General features: G+C 39.5%; 1 protein-coding gene across 7 annotated transcripts in view; it reads right to left on the bottom strand.

Annotated features, from left to right (window-relative positions):
- Window positions 1–13,075, bottom strand: part of LOC120055119 (ubiquitin-protein ligase E3A-like) — a 64,973-nt gene extending 51,898 nt beyond the window's left edge. For 2 of the 7 annotated variants that reach the window (XM_039003048.1, XM_039003049.1), the window contains exons 1-2: window positions 3,889–4,008; window positions 3,685–3,728 (exon numbers count right to left, since the gene is read on the bottom strand). In XM_039003048.1, coding sequence (XP_038858976.1) covers window positions 3,685–3,728; window positions 3,889–3,915 — 71 coding nt within the window. In that variant the 5' untranslated portion in view covers window positions 3,916–4,008. Of the gene's footprint in view, window positions 1–3,684; window positions 3,729–3,766; window positions 4,009–4,612; window positions 4,845–13,025 lie in introns of those variants that run through there. The other 5 variants (XM_039003043.1, XM_039003045.1, XM_039003046.1 and 2 more) reach the window with 5 other exon arrangements.
- Window positions 13,076–15,399: the final 2,324 nt, after the last annotated feature.

Below are 15,399 nucleotides of genomic sequence, written 5' to 3' on the forward strand. Positions count from 1 at the left end.
TCAGACTAATGATCTATCCTTACATCACAATGTCATATCAGACTAATGATCTATCCTTACATCACAATGTCATATCATATCAGACTAATGATCTATCCTTACATCACAATGTCATATCATATCAGACTAATGATCTATCCTTACATCACAATGTCATATCAGACTAATGATCTATCCTTATATCACAATATCATATCAGACTAATGATCTATCCTTACATCACAATGTCATATCAGACTAATGATCTATCCTTATATCACAATGTCATATCATATCAGACTAATGATCTATACTTACATCACAATGTCATATCATATCAGACTAATGATCTATCCTTATATCACAATATCATAGACTAATGATCTATCCTTACATCACAATGTCATATCATATCAGACTAATGATCTATCCTTACATCACAATGTCATATCATATCAGACTAATGATCTATCCTTACATCACAATGTCATATCATATCAGACTAATGATCTATCCTTATATCACAATATCATATCAAACTAATGATCTATCCTTATATCACAATATCATAGACTAATGATCTATCCTTACATCACAATGTCATATCAGACTAATGATCTATCCTTACATCACAATGTCATATCAGACTAATGATCTATCCTTACATCACAATGTCATATCAGACTAATGATCTATCCTTACATCACAATGTCATATCAGACTAATGATCTATCCTTACATCACAATGTCATATCATATCAGACTAATGATCTATCCTTACATCACAATGTCATATCATATCAGACTAATGATCTATCCTTACATCACAATGTCATATCAGACTAATGATCTATCCTTACATCACAATGTCATATCATATCAGACTAATGATCTATCCTTACATCACAATGTCATATCATATCAGACTAATGATCTATCCTTACATCACAATGTCATATCATATCAGACTAATGATCTATCCTTACATCACAATGTTATATCAGAATGATAATATCTATCCTTACATCACAATGTCATATCAGACTAATGATCTATCCTTACATCACAATGTCATATCATATCAGACTAATGATCTATCCTTACATCACAATGTCATATCATATCAGACTAATGATCTATCCTTACATCACAATGTCATATCAGACTAATGATCTATCCTTACATCACAATGTCATATCAGACTAATGATCTATCCTTACATCACAATGTCATATCATATCAGACTAATGATCTATCCTTACATCACAATGTCATATCAGACTAATGATCTATCCTTACATCACAATGTCATATCAGACTAATGATCTATCCTTACATCACAATGTCATATCATATCAGACTAATGATCTATCCTTACATCACAATGTCATATCATATCAGACTAATGATCTATCCTTACATCACAATGTCATATCAGACTAATGATCTATCCTTACATCACAATGTCATATCATATCAGACTAATGATCTATCCTTACATCACAATGTCATATCATATCAGACTAATGATCTATCCTTACATCACAATGTCATATCATATCAGACTAATGATCTATCCTTACATCACAATGTCATATCAGACTAATGATCTATCCTTACATCACAATGTCATATCATATCAGACTAATGATCTATCCTTACATCACAATGTCATATCATATCAGACTAATGATCTATCCTTAAATCACAATGTCATATCAGACTAATGATCTATCCTTACATCACAATGTCATATCATATCAGACTAATGATCTATCCTTACATCACAATGTCATATCATATCAGACTAATGATCTATCCTTACATCACAATGTCATATCAGACTAATGATCTATCCTTATATCACAATGTCATATCAGACTAATGATCTATCCTTACATCACAATGTCATATCATATCAGACTAATGATCTATCCTTATATCACAATGTCATATCATATCAGACTAATGATCTATCCTTACATCACAATGTCATATCATATCAGACTAATGATCTATCCTTATATCACAATGTCATATCATATCAGACTAATGATCTATCCTTACATCACAATGTCATATTAGACTAATGATCTATCCTTACATCACAATGTCATATCAGACTAATGATCTATCCTTACATCACAATGTCATATCAGACTAATGATCTATCCTTACATCACAATGTCATATCAGACTAATGATCTATCCTTACATCACAATGTCATATCATATCAGACTAATGATCTATCCTTACATCACAATGTCATATCATATCAGACTAATGATCTATCGTTACATCACAATGTCATATCAGACTAATGATCTATCCTTACATCACAATGTCATATCATATCAGACTAATGATCTATCCTTACATCACAATGTCATATCATATCAGACTAATGATCTATCCTTACATCACAATGTCATATCATATCAGACTAAAGATCTATCCTTACATCACAATGTCATATCATATCAGACTAATGATCTATCCTTACATCACAATGTCATATCATATCAGACTAATGATCTATCCTTACATCACAATGTCATATCATACTAATGATCTATCCTTACATCACAATGTCATATCAGAATGGTAATATCTATCCTTACATCACAATGTCATATCATATCAGACTAATGATCTATCATTACATCACAATGTCATATCAGACTAATGATCTATCCTTACATCACAATGTCATATCATATCAGACTAATGATCTATCGTTACATCACAATGTCATATCATATCAGACTAATGATCTATCCTTACATCACAATGTCATATCAGACTAATGATCTATCCTTACATCACAATGTCATATCATATCAGACTAATGATCTATCCTTACATCACAATGTCATATCAGACTAATGATCTATCCTTACATCACAATGTCATATCATATATCAGACTAATGATCTATCCTTATATCACAATGTCATATCATACTAATGATCTATCCTTACATCACAATGTCATATCATATCAGACTAATGATCTATCCTTACATCACAATGTCATATCATATCAGACTAATGATCTATCCTTACATCACAATGTCATATCAGACTAATGATCTATCCTTACATCACAATGTCATATCATATCAGACTAATGATCTATCCTTACATCACAATGTCATATCAGACTAATGATCTATCCTTACATCACAATGTCATATCATATCAGACTAATGATCTATCCTTACATCACAATGTCATATCAGACTAATGATCTATCCTTACATCACAATGTCATATCATATCAGACTAATGATCTATCCTTACATCACAATGTCATATCAGACTAATGATCTATCCTTACATCACAATGTCATATCATATCAGACTAATGATCTATCCTTACATCACAATATCATATCATATCAGACTAATGATCTATCCTTATATCACAATGTCATATCAGACTAATGATCTATCCTTACATCACAATGTCATATCATATCAGACTAATGATCTATCCTTACATCACAATGTCATATCATATATCAGACTAATGATCTATCCTTATACCACAATGTCATATCAGAATGATATTTCACAATACATGTTCAGTCCAAATAGGAATAGCAGAACAATTGTGTGCAAAAAAAATAGTGTGCCAAATGAGGTGGCTCATGGGAATATGGGGGTATTAGTAGTAGTAACATGCCTGGACCTGACACTTACATTCGGCTTGGTTTAGTGTCCTCTATGATGTAGGTAACTGTACTCTGAAAAGGACAAGATGGGAGGAAGTTAGAGAACTAACCTTCGAGGATCATCTTTATATTAGGCTTCCCAAAATAAACGTCCATAAGAAGGCCAACTCTGTTTCGGGAATTATAACTAACGAAAAAGACAGATATAAAAGAGCTATAACAGTTCAACTACCTCATATTCATTTGCTTCCTTTGACATAGTAAAGTCTTGCTTAGTCAGTCAGCATATGGTTCGTTCTGCCTGGAAGATAATATTCTACAGCACCCTGATGTCAACAAACTCATTATAATTGTTGCAACATTATTATATTTCGGTTGGGGTGTATTCATTACGGAAACCGTTTACCGTTTAAGAACCAAACGGAAACTAACGGAACGACACGGGGAGGGACCTACTGGGAATTTGTCCAATGGAAACTCTCGTTTGCGTTTCCCATTTGGAGTAAACAAAATGCTTTGCAACGGTACCGGCGTAATGATTACACCCCAGGCTACAGGTCATGTTGCAACGGTATCGGCGTAATGATTACACCTCTAGCTACAGGTCATGTTGCAACATGGTTGCAATGTTGACAAACACAAGCTAGTCAGACGTTTATTCACGTCAAACGTGCCCTGAACTGTCACCACAGCAGCAGCGAGTTGAGAAGAAGCTAGATGATTCTAGTTCAATCTAAGTAAAACCCATATTATGTCAAACTGGAGATGTCAACAACTGGAGGGTGGATACTGAATAAAATAAAAAGTAAAATCACTGCAAACGTGTATGAATATTTTGGCGATGTTTATACACGCTGTTCACGGAATCACCTCGGACACGATTGACAGTAAATTGCAGTCCAATAGTATCCCCGGTGTTAGCTAGCTAGCGTTAGATGATATTGTATACTACCGACCTGTGAACGGTAGCCGAGTCATTCAGGGGCGGACTTTCTGTCTGTGGCCAAATCAGCTTCCCTTCGCCAGTCTTGCTCTCACGTGTCCTTGCTATAACACTATATTCGGCACTTACTATATACTACTCGAATGGATGTTCTGCGTGCCAAATAATACGATACAAGTTTGGTTTTTAGGCCTGCTAAACTCCCAGGTCACAAAACATACTCGACCATTTTGTGTCAACACGGAGATGTATCCCGGCATGCAGCGCATGGTCATCCCAAACAGAACATTTGGAATTAGAATACTAGAAGGGTCGTGACCCTTGTTATGACTGGATGTAAACCATTTTGGTCAGGGAGTTGATCAACCATAATTTGCCAGTGCTGTGATAAGATATTTGTGCTAAGAATTAATCTGACCTTGATGTTTGTTAGCTAGCCAGACAGTTTTAGAAGAATGATTCCATTCATGTTTTTAATTAACTGCCAAGATTCTGTTCAAACAATGCAATCAATAGATGAGGTAAAGTGGTCAATGGACAGTAGACAACTTCATAGTTAGGTGGGACTTTCGAAGAATTATACTCCTTATTCTTCTGCACACTACTGCTCTTACACTCTGTAAACTAGAAATGCCATTCAAAACGTTAAAGTGTGCAGACTAGTCTGGAATAGTGTGCTTGCAATACAACTTTTTCTCATATGATTTATACTTTTGTTTGTCTCTATTTTCTAAAGCTCCCCATTGTGACATCATCACTTCCAACTTCCGTTCACCGTAAATACAACAATGCAACTTTTGACACAAATCAGCTACTTTGACCACTTTGCCAAACACTTATGTAACGGATGTGAAATGGCTAGCTAGTTAGCGGGTACGCGCTAGTAGCGTTTCAATCAGTTACGTCACTTGCTCTGAAACCTAGAAGTAGGGTTGCACCTTGCTCTGCAAGGGCCGTGGCCTTTGTGGAGCGATGGGTAACGACGCTTCGTGGGTGTCAGTTGTTGATGTGTGCAGAGGTTCCCTGGTTCGCGCCCGTGTCGGGGCGAGGGGACGCCGTAAAGTTATACTGTTACATTGGTGCCGTGACCCGGATCACTGGTTGCTGCGGAAAAGGAGGAGGTTGAAAGGGGGGTGAGTGTAACGGATGTGAAATGGCTAGCTAGTTAGCGGGTACGCGCTAGTAGCGTTTCAATCAGTTACGTCACTTGCTCTGAAACCTAGAAGTAGGGTTTCCCCTTGCTCTGCAAGGGCCGCGGCTTTTGTGGAGCGATGGGTAACAACGCTTCGTGGGTGACTGTTGTTGATGTGTGCAGAGGGTCCCTGGTTCGCGCCCGTGTCGGGGCGAGGGGACGCCGTAAAGTTATACTGTTACACTTACACAAAACAATTAGTGAGTATGACATCTCTGTCTACTTCTGGCCGGGGTAGGCTGTCATTATAAATAAGATTTTATTATTCATTTCATTTTTTTATTGATATATATATCAAAATATATATATACACATACACATAAACATTCATACGTATACACATATATATACCACAGGAGGTTGGTGCACCTTAATTGGGGAGGTATATATATATACATGCATACAGTGGGGAGAACAAGTATTTGATACACTGCCGATTTTGCAGGTTTTCCTACTTACAAAGCATGTAGAGGTCTGTAATTTTTATCATAGGTACACTTCAACTGTGAGAGACGGAATCTAAAACAAAAATCCAGAAAATCACATTGTATCATTTTTAAGTAATTAATTAGCATTTTATTGCATGACATAAGTATTTGATCACCTACCAACCAGTAAGAATTCCGGCTCTCACAGACCTGCTAGTTTTTCTTTAAGAAGCCCTCCTGCTCTCCACTCATTACCTGTATTAACTGCACCTGTTTGAACTCGTTACCTGTATAAAAGACACCTGTCCACACACTCAATCAAACAGACTCCAACCTCTCCACAATGGCCAAGACCAGAGAGCTGTGTAAGGACATCAGGGATAAAATTGTAGAGCTGCACAAGGCTGGGATGGGCTACAGGACAATAGGCAAGCAGCTTGGTGAGAAGGCAACAACTGTTGGCGCAATTATTAGAAAATGGAAGAAGTTCAAGATGACGGTCAATCACCCTCGGTCTGGGGCTCCATGCAAGATCTCACCTCTTGTTTTAGATTCCGTCTCTCACAGTTGAAGTGTACCTATGATAAATTACAGACCTCTACATGCTTTGTAAGTAGGAAAACCTGCAAAATCGGCAGTGTATCAAATACTTGTTCTCCCCACTGTATATATACATACTTTTTTATAGAATATACCATTATTATTCCCCAAACCCTACCACCCTTCCCCTAATTGGAGAAACCAATAAACAGTAACACTTAGGCTTCTACCTTCAGTTTATACATACTATACACATTTTACAAACACAATCTATTTTACAATAGTTATATTTTCTTTGTTTTTAGTCCTGGCCTTCCTCTATTTCTGATGTCCCTCCAGTTTGATTTCTATTTGCCATATATTTGTAACTGTGCTATTTCACACCATTTCTGAACCTATATACATTTTACAAACCCTGTATTTATTTTTTTACATGTGTTACCTTGTTGTTATTAGTCCCACCCTTCAGCTCCACTCAACTCCTCCCATCTATCTCTGACCACCATCCAGTCCCACCCTTCAGCTCCACTCAACTCCTCCCATCTATCTCTGACCACCATCCAGTCCCACCCTTCAGCTCCACTCAACTCCTCCCATCTATCTCTGACCACCATCCAGTCCCACCCTTCAGCTCCACTCAACTCCTCCCATCTATCTCTCAACACCATCCATTTTGGATTTCTATTTGCCATATATTTTTCAACTGTGCTGTGATGCTTCACAAAAGTACTGAACCTTTCTATTCTCATAATTTCTACAGATTGTAAATTAAAGATAAACATTTTTGCTAAAATAATTATTATATTATTGTAAATAAGAATGCGTTCTTAACTGACTTGCCTAGTTAAATAAAGGTCAAATAACAAATAATTAAATACATGTAAAACATTTGATGGCTCCAGTTGTCATTGAAGTAGATTTCACTTTATACATTCATTTTCTAAATCTCATTCCAACCCAAAGATTCATATAGGGAATCATATCCTACAGTAATTAGACTTTTACATCAGTAAACTCAGTCCCTACACTCATCCACAATGGACAGGAACCATGATCTGTGACAGTAACTTGGACAGCAACCATGGTCTGTGACAGTAACTTGGACAGCAACCATGGTCTGTGACAGTAACTTGGACAGGAACCATGATCTGTGACAGTAACTTGGACAGCAACCATGATCTGTGACAGTAACTTGGACAGGAACCATGATCTGTGACAGTAACTTGGACAGGAACCATGGTCTGTGACAGTAACTTGGACAGGAACCATGATCTGTGACAGTAACTTGGACAGGAACCATGATCTGTGACAGTAACTTGGACAGCAACCATGGTCTGTGACAGTAACTTGGACAGCAACCATGATCTGTGACAGTAACTTGGACAGGAACCATGGTCTGTGACAGTAACTTGGACAGCAACCATAGTCTGTGACAGTAACTTGGACAGCAACCATGATCTGTGACAGTAACTTGGACAGCAACCATGATCTGTGACAGTAACTTGGACAGCAACCATGGTCTGTGACAGTAACTTGGACAGGAACCATGATCTGTGACAGTAACTTGGACAACAACCATAGTCTGTGACAGTAACTTGGACAGGAACCATAGTCTGTGACAGTAACTTGGACAGGAACCATGATCTGTGACAGTAACTTGGACAGGAACCATGATCTGTGACAGTAACTTGGACAGCAACCATGGTCTGTGACAGTAACTTGGACAGCAACCATAGTCTGTGACAGTAACTTGGACAGCAACCATAGTCTGTGACAGTAACTTGGACAGGAACCATGGTCTGTGACAGTAACTTGGACAGCAACCATGATCTGTGACAGTAACTTGGACAGCAACCATAGTCTGTGACAGTAACTTGGCAATCAATTGATCTCAGCTCTGCTATCAATTTCTGGAGGACTGGTCAAACAGAGAACCTCAAAAGGGCTGTTGTCAAATTAGCCTCGGCTTCCAGGTTTCGCTCATGGTGTATGAGAACTTTGGACTTCCGAGGCTATGGTCAAATAGAGGAAAACACAAGGAGTTGGGAAGAGAGTGTTGAGTTATTTTGGAGGGGATTCCATCAGGTTATGAGGATTACTGCTGTAGAACAACATAACTAAAGATCACCCACCCCCCACCTCCTCCTCCTCTCCTATTGAAAATGCATGTTGAAATATGCTACCATTGACCTTTCAGTAAGAGAAGACAGCTATATTTATCAGGTCCTCTATTACTTTGCATTAGTGTGAATGACCTTTTAAGGACGGCATATTTGACAATGAGGTCTATGGTCGAGGCTAAGGCCTATAATTTAGCCAGAGGATCAGTAGCTTCTTGCCTAGCTGTGGATTGTGTGTAGCCCAATAACAAGGCATAGCCTACAGGTCATAGCCTAACAGGCCTTTGGAAATATTTCAAATATAATAGTGGGAAAACACAGCTTGGAAAGCAAATGGCTCCTGCTGAAAAGATAAGATTCTAATTCTTATGCTGTAGGCTACCAACATATTTGATCTATTATTTTGAGATAGGCTTTTGACACGAATGTATCGGCCATCACCGGCGAGTGAGCTGCGCATAATTGGGTGAGTGAGTGAAACAGGAAAGCAATTTTTCGGACTATAATTTCCTCCTCATATTGTAGTCTACACTATGCGTCTCCACACACATCAAGGCCTGGGCTGTTGATGGATCAAGACAAGGTGGTTTTTATTGATCTCAGATCCTCAGTTTGTCAGTGTCAAAGTAGCCTGTCAATTCGATCCTTTGTGCTGTATTATAAAAGATTCTGCCCGAAGTCTCCAGTCATGTAAAATGACTTAGAATTACATGAAATTAAATGATAAAAGGCCCCCAAACAATTGGGATCCTAGGCTACGAAAAACACTCCACACGTGTGCAAGTTCTGTAAGTGACTCTACTACTCTATGCAAAATGTGATAATATGCATGCAATGCTTTATCATAGAGGTGATTTTTTTCTCTCTCATACCTCAGAGCTCCCCAGGTCACCCTCCTCTTGAGCTCACTTTTTGTTCTGGGACCTCCCGATTTACGAATTAAGCACTGGCTATAATATAACCTGTCAAACACAGCCATTACTCGTTTGTCCTCATGTGGTTGGTTGATTGATTGATTGATTGAATTTCTTTGATAATTTGTCAAATCCATACATAAGGGTGTTTCAGCTGGTGATGCCTCCACATAAAATTTAAGAAAATCATGAAGGATAACACAATAAACCGTAACAGATTATTTCCATTGCGGTCCTTTTAAAGAGGGAAAGGGGGAATACAGGAAGGTTAGACGGCGATCATAATGACAACAGACAATGACAGACACAATTTTTGTTTGTTTCACAGCATCCGATAATTCATATAATTTCTGTTCCTAAAAAACAACTACGGACAGGTACATCTTCCTTGTCTCACATACCCTTAATATATAAACAATCAATCCATAATATATACACACACACAGATATACATATAGTTGAAGTTGGACGTTTACATACACTTAGGTTGGAGTCGTTAAAACTCGTTTTTCAACCACTCCACAAATTTCTTGTTAATAACAAACTATAGTTTTGGCAAGTCGGTTAGGACATCTACTTTGTGCATGACACAAGTCATTTTTCCAACAATTGTTTACAGACAGATTATTTCACTTATAATTCACTGTATCACATTTCCAGTGGGTCAGAAGTTAACATACACTAAGTTGACTGTGCCTTTAAACAGCTTGGAAAATTCCAGAAAATGATGTCATGGTTTTAGAAGCTTCTGATAGGCCAATTGACATCATTTGAGTCAATTTTAGGAGTACCTGTGGATGTATTTCAAGGTCTACCTTCACACATACATATATATATATATACATACTGTATATACATACACACAAAATACAATCACATTGTAATTAACAACAAGCACCAAACAGCAGACCATATGCTATCCTGGGCATTTCCTTCTCTGACACCTACTTTAATCTTACCCCTCCCTTTTAAGACATGCTACTATATTTAGCAATTTTTTTCAGTGAGAACTTGAAACTACCTATGGAGGTTGTAAGTTTCAAATTCTTTTGGAAGATTATTCCAAAGAATAGCAGCCGAGTATGAAAATGTTTCTTTCCCCCCACATACCACTTTTAAATCTTAAAAGAACAGCGTCCGTTTCACTCTTTGTAGTTGAATAGTTACGGTTATCCCTCACTAAGTTAAAGTAATTACACAGGTACCTGGGGACCATAATGTGGACAATCTAATGTACAAGACACACTTTTATCTGAGCGACTCTCTCCTCCAATTTAAGCCGTCTAAAAGGCTTTGAAAGTGGGAATAGTCAAGATGCGTAAGTGCTGGAAATTGAAGAATAATCCTGACTAATTTGTTCTGAGATGTCTGCAATTTATTTTTTTAAATTACTTGCGGGCACTATTGTACCAGGAAGAGCATGCATAGTCGAAGTGGTACTGAACAAGAGCCCCTGCCAATGTCCCCATTGCAATCTTATCCAGATATTTGGAGGTTCTAGCCAGGAATCTAATTGTATGGTTCTCTTTGGAGATAACGCTTTGTGCCATGCTCTCCCCTGTCAGATGGTTATCTAGAACACATCCAAGATACTTAACATCCAAGATACTTATTAACATCCAAGATACTTATTAACATCCAAGATACTTAACACCCAAGATACTTAACATCCAAGATACGTATTAACATCCAAGATACGTATTAACATCCAAGATACTTAACATCCAAGATACTTAACATCCAAGATACTTAACAGAGTATTTTGCTGCGACTACTATGTCACCTACTACCACCTTAAAAAATCTGGGGATTTCCTCAGTTTCACTTTGGACTCGAACAAGATGGACTCTGTTTTTCCAAAGGTGAAGTGACATCTTATTTATTGTTATATAGCCATTTACTGACATTCAGAAGATCATCGCTGAGGGCTTTCTCAACCACATTTTTGTCTTTGCGGGAAACCAACATATAAGTTGCTTAGCTTTTGTCAAAGTCTATGTGGATGTATTTGATGGCATTGTGTAAACAGTCCTTGAGGAGTGACATCACTTTAGCTAGGATCACTGGATGTTATTCTCTACTATCCGGTGAGTGGGTTTAAACAGTACTTGATCCCACAGAGCAAAGGGTTAATTCAGTGAACACACCTTGATATAGGGTAGGCACATGCAAGCAGATGAGGACCTAGTAAAACCTGCAACAACCACAACAAAGCTCAGGTTTTCTGGAACAGGGACTAGGGACTTGTGAAAGACGATAGGAAGCTTAAAGACACACACAGTGCAAATAGGACATATTTCAATGATACAATTAGAATACCAAATGACTCCCTATTCCCTATATAGTGCACTACTTTAGACCAGGACCCTATTCCCTATATAGTGCACTGCTTTAGACCAGGACCCTATTCCCTATATAGTGCACTACTATAGACCAGAGCCCTATTCCCTATATAGTGCACTGCTTTTGCCCACTATTTTTGGACCAGATCTGGGGTCCTATGACCTCATCGGTCACACTGACAGACTTCTGGTGTGACAGAGCCAGAGAGACTGTATTTCACAACTCTGTCAGACTGTATTCCACAACTGTGTCAGAGCCAGAGAGATCCTACACATATAATGCTATATGTCATTATATGGACACAACATTCATTACAATGTGGCATCTGCATTGACTGTGACTGTAGTTTTACTATTCGCGTTCCTCTCACCACGACTGGCAGCGTGCCCTCTGTCATACGGTACATTGAAAATGATCTAGATACAGATGTTATGAAATGACATAATGTGGCTTGAAATATCTGATTCCATGGGCTTTTTTTGGCTGTTCAGACTGCAGGAAAAAAGAACAGATTTGAGTCAGTTATATAACTTTAAAAAATGTTTTGAGTCACTTCAAACTGCCAATGTGAACAAGGCTTTAGATGATCCGTGGACAGAGCTGCCTTATGTGACACACACACACACACACACACACACACACACACACACACACACACACACACACACACACACACACACACACACACACACACACACACACACACACACACACACAGCTGTATGGCTTAAGTCCAGCAACACAGAGAAGCTGCATTGTCATAACGGTCAAAAACGGAATAATTAAACATCTGATTGGCTTAGAATTTTAAATGACAGGTATGGATACGACAACCACATTACCTGACTGAAACATTACATCCAAAGATGGAAGTAGCCTTAATACGTACACTTACTTATTGTTGTGGAGCTCTTCAATGTTGACTGACTGACAGAGTTGTGAAATACAGTCTGACAGAGTTGTGAAATACAGTCTGACAGAGTTGTGAAATACAGTCTGACAGAGTTGTGAAATACAGTCTGACAGAGTTGTGAAATACAGTCTGACAGAGTAGAGATGAAGCAACTGGAGAGAACTATACATGGTATTTTTACGTAGGATCCTGGTCAAACGTAGGATCCTGGTCAACCGTAGGATCCTGGTCAACCGTAGGATCCTGGTCAAACGTAGGATCCCGGTCAACCGTAGGATCCCGGTCAACCGTAGGATCCCGGTCAACCGTAGGATCCCGGTCAACCGTAGGACCCTGGTCAACCGTAGGATCCTGGTCAAACGTAGGATCCCGGTCAACCGTAGGATCCCGGTCAACCGTAGGATCCCGGTCAACCGTAGGATCCCGGTCAACCGTAGGATCCTGGTCAACCGTAGGATCCTGGTCAACCGTAGGATCCTGGTCAACCGTAGGATCCTGCCGTAGGATCCTGCCGTAGGATCCTGGTCAACCGTAGGATCCTGGTCAACTGTAGGATCCTGGTCAACCGTAGGATCCTGCCGTAGGATCCTGGTCAACCGTAGGATCCTGGTCAACCGTAGGATCCTGGTCAACCATAGGATTCTGCCGTAGGACCCTGGTCAACCGTAGGACCCTGGTCAACCGTAGGACCCTGGTCAACCGTAGGATCCTGGTCAACCGTAGGATCCCGGTCAACCGTAGGATCCCGGTCAACCGTAGGATCCCGGTCAACCGTAGGATCCCGGTCAACCGTAGGATCCTGGTCAACCGTAGGATCCCGGTCAACCGTAGGATCCTGCCGTAGGATCCTGGTCAACCGTAGGATCCTGCCGTAGGATCCTGGTCAACCGTAGGACCTGGTCAACCGTAGGACCTGGTCAACCGTAGGATCCTGGTCAACCGTAGGATCCTGGTCAACCGTAGGACCTGGTCAACCGTAGGATCCTGGTCAACCGTAGGATCCTGGTCAACCGTAGAATCCTGCCGTAGGATCCTGGTCAACCGTAGGATCCTGGTCAACCGTAGGATCCTGGTCAACCGTAGGACCTGGTCAACCGTAGGATCCTGGTCAACCGTAGGACCCTGGTCAACCGTAGGATCCTGGTCAACCGTAGGATCCTGGTCAACCGTAGGGGCAACAGAATACACCGCAGTATTGTGCATGTTACATTTTATTTTTTACAGACAAACCAATAATGTTTAGGTATACAGTAAAATGTACTGGTCCAGTACTGACCCCTGCAGGACAGAAATGAGAAAGGACAGAACATATCAACATAGACATATTCCTTCAAATAGAGTATGAATAGAAATGGATCAAATGAAACAACATAATTCTTCTGATTCAGAGAGGTTGGGTTAAATGCGGAAGACACTTTTCAGCTGAATGTATTCAGTTGTCCAACCCCCCCCCCCCCCCCCACCCCCTTTCTGTCCTGTGTATAATCATGGTGTAAATCTGCAGCGAGAAAGACAACCTGCAGTTCTCCACATGGCCACTAGGAGGCTCTGTCGTCTCATAGAATCACAGGGTCCTATTCACTGGAATTAGACAAATCCAACCTCACTATCTACCCTGAGGCCTCGGTGAATAAATGTCAGCTTTGAAATGTTATTCCGTGAATGATCACACGTAATTTGTTTCAATACAGTTTGATCTGAATTGTAGTGTAGTGGTCTCAGCATCAAACCCTGTGGGTCACCCGAGGAGACCAGAGCAGATATACACCAGCTGTCTCAGTAGGAGTGATAATCTAAACCAGGTCCCCATTATATAACCTATTCAGTAGGAGTGATAATCTAAACCAGGTCCCCATTATATTACCTATTCAGTAGGAGTGATAATCTAGGCCAGGTCCCCATTATATAACCTATTCAGTAGGAGTGATAATCTAAACCAGGTCCCCATTATATAACCTATTCAGTAGGAGTGATAATCTAGGCCAGGTCCCCATTATATAACCTATTCAGTAGGAGTGATAATCTAAACCAGGTCCCCATTATATAACCTATTCAGTAGGAGTGATAATCTAGGCCAGGTCCCCATTAGATTACCTATTCAGTAGGAGTGATAATCTAGGCCAGGTCCCCATTAGATTACCTATTCAGTAGGAGTGATAATCTAGGCCAGGTCCACATTATATAACCTATTCAGTAGGAGTGATAATCTAGGCCAGGTCCCCATTAGATTACCTATTCAGTAGGAGTGATAATCTAGGCCAGGTCCCCATTAGATTACCTATTCAGTAGGAGTGATAATCTAGGCCAGGTCCACATTATATAACCTATTCAGTAGGAGTGATAATCTAGG

This window comes from Salvelinus namaycush, chromosome 10 (assembly GCF_016432855.1).
Source record: "Salvelinus namaycush isolate Seneca chromosome 10, SaNama_1.0, whole genome shotgun sequence".
Taxonomy (NCBI): domain Eukaryota; kingdom Metazoa; phylum Chordata; class Actinopteri; order Salmoniformes; family Salmonidae; genus Salvelinus; species Salvelinus namaycush.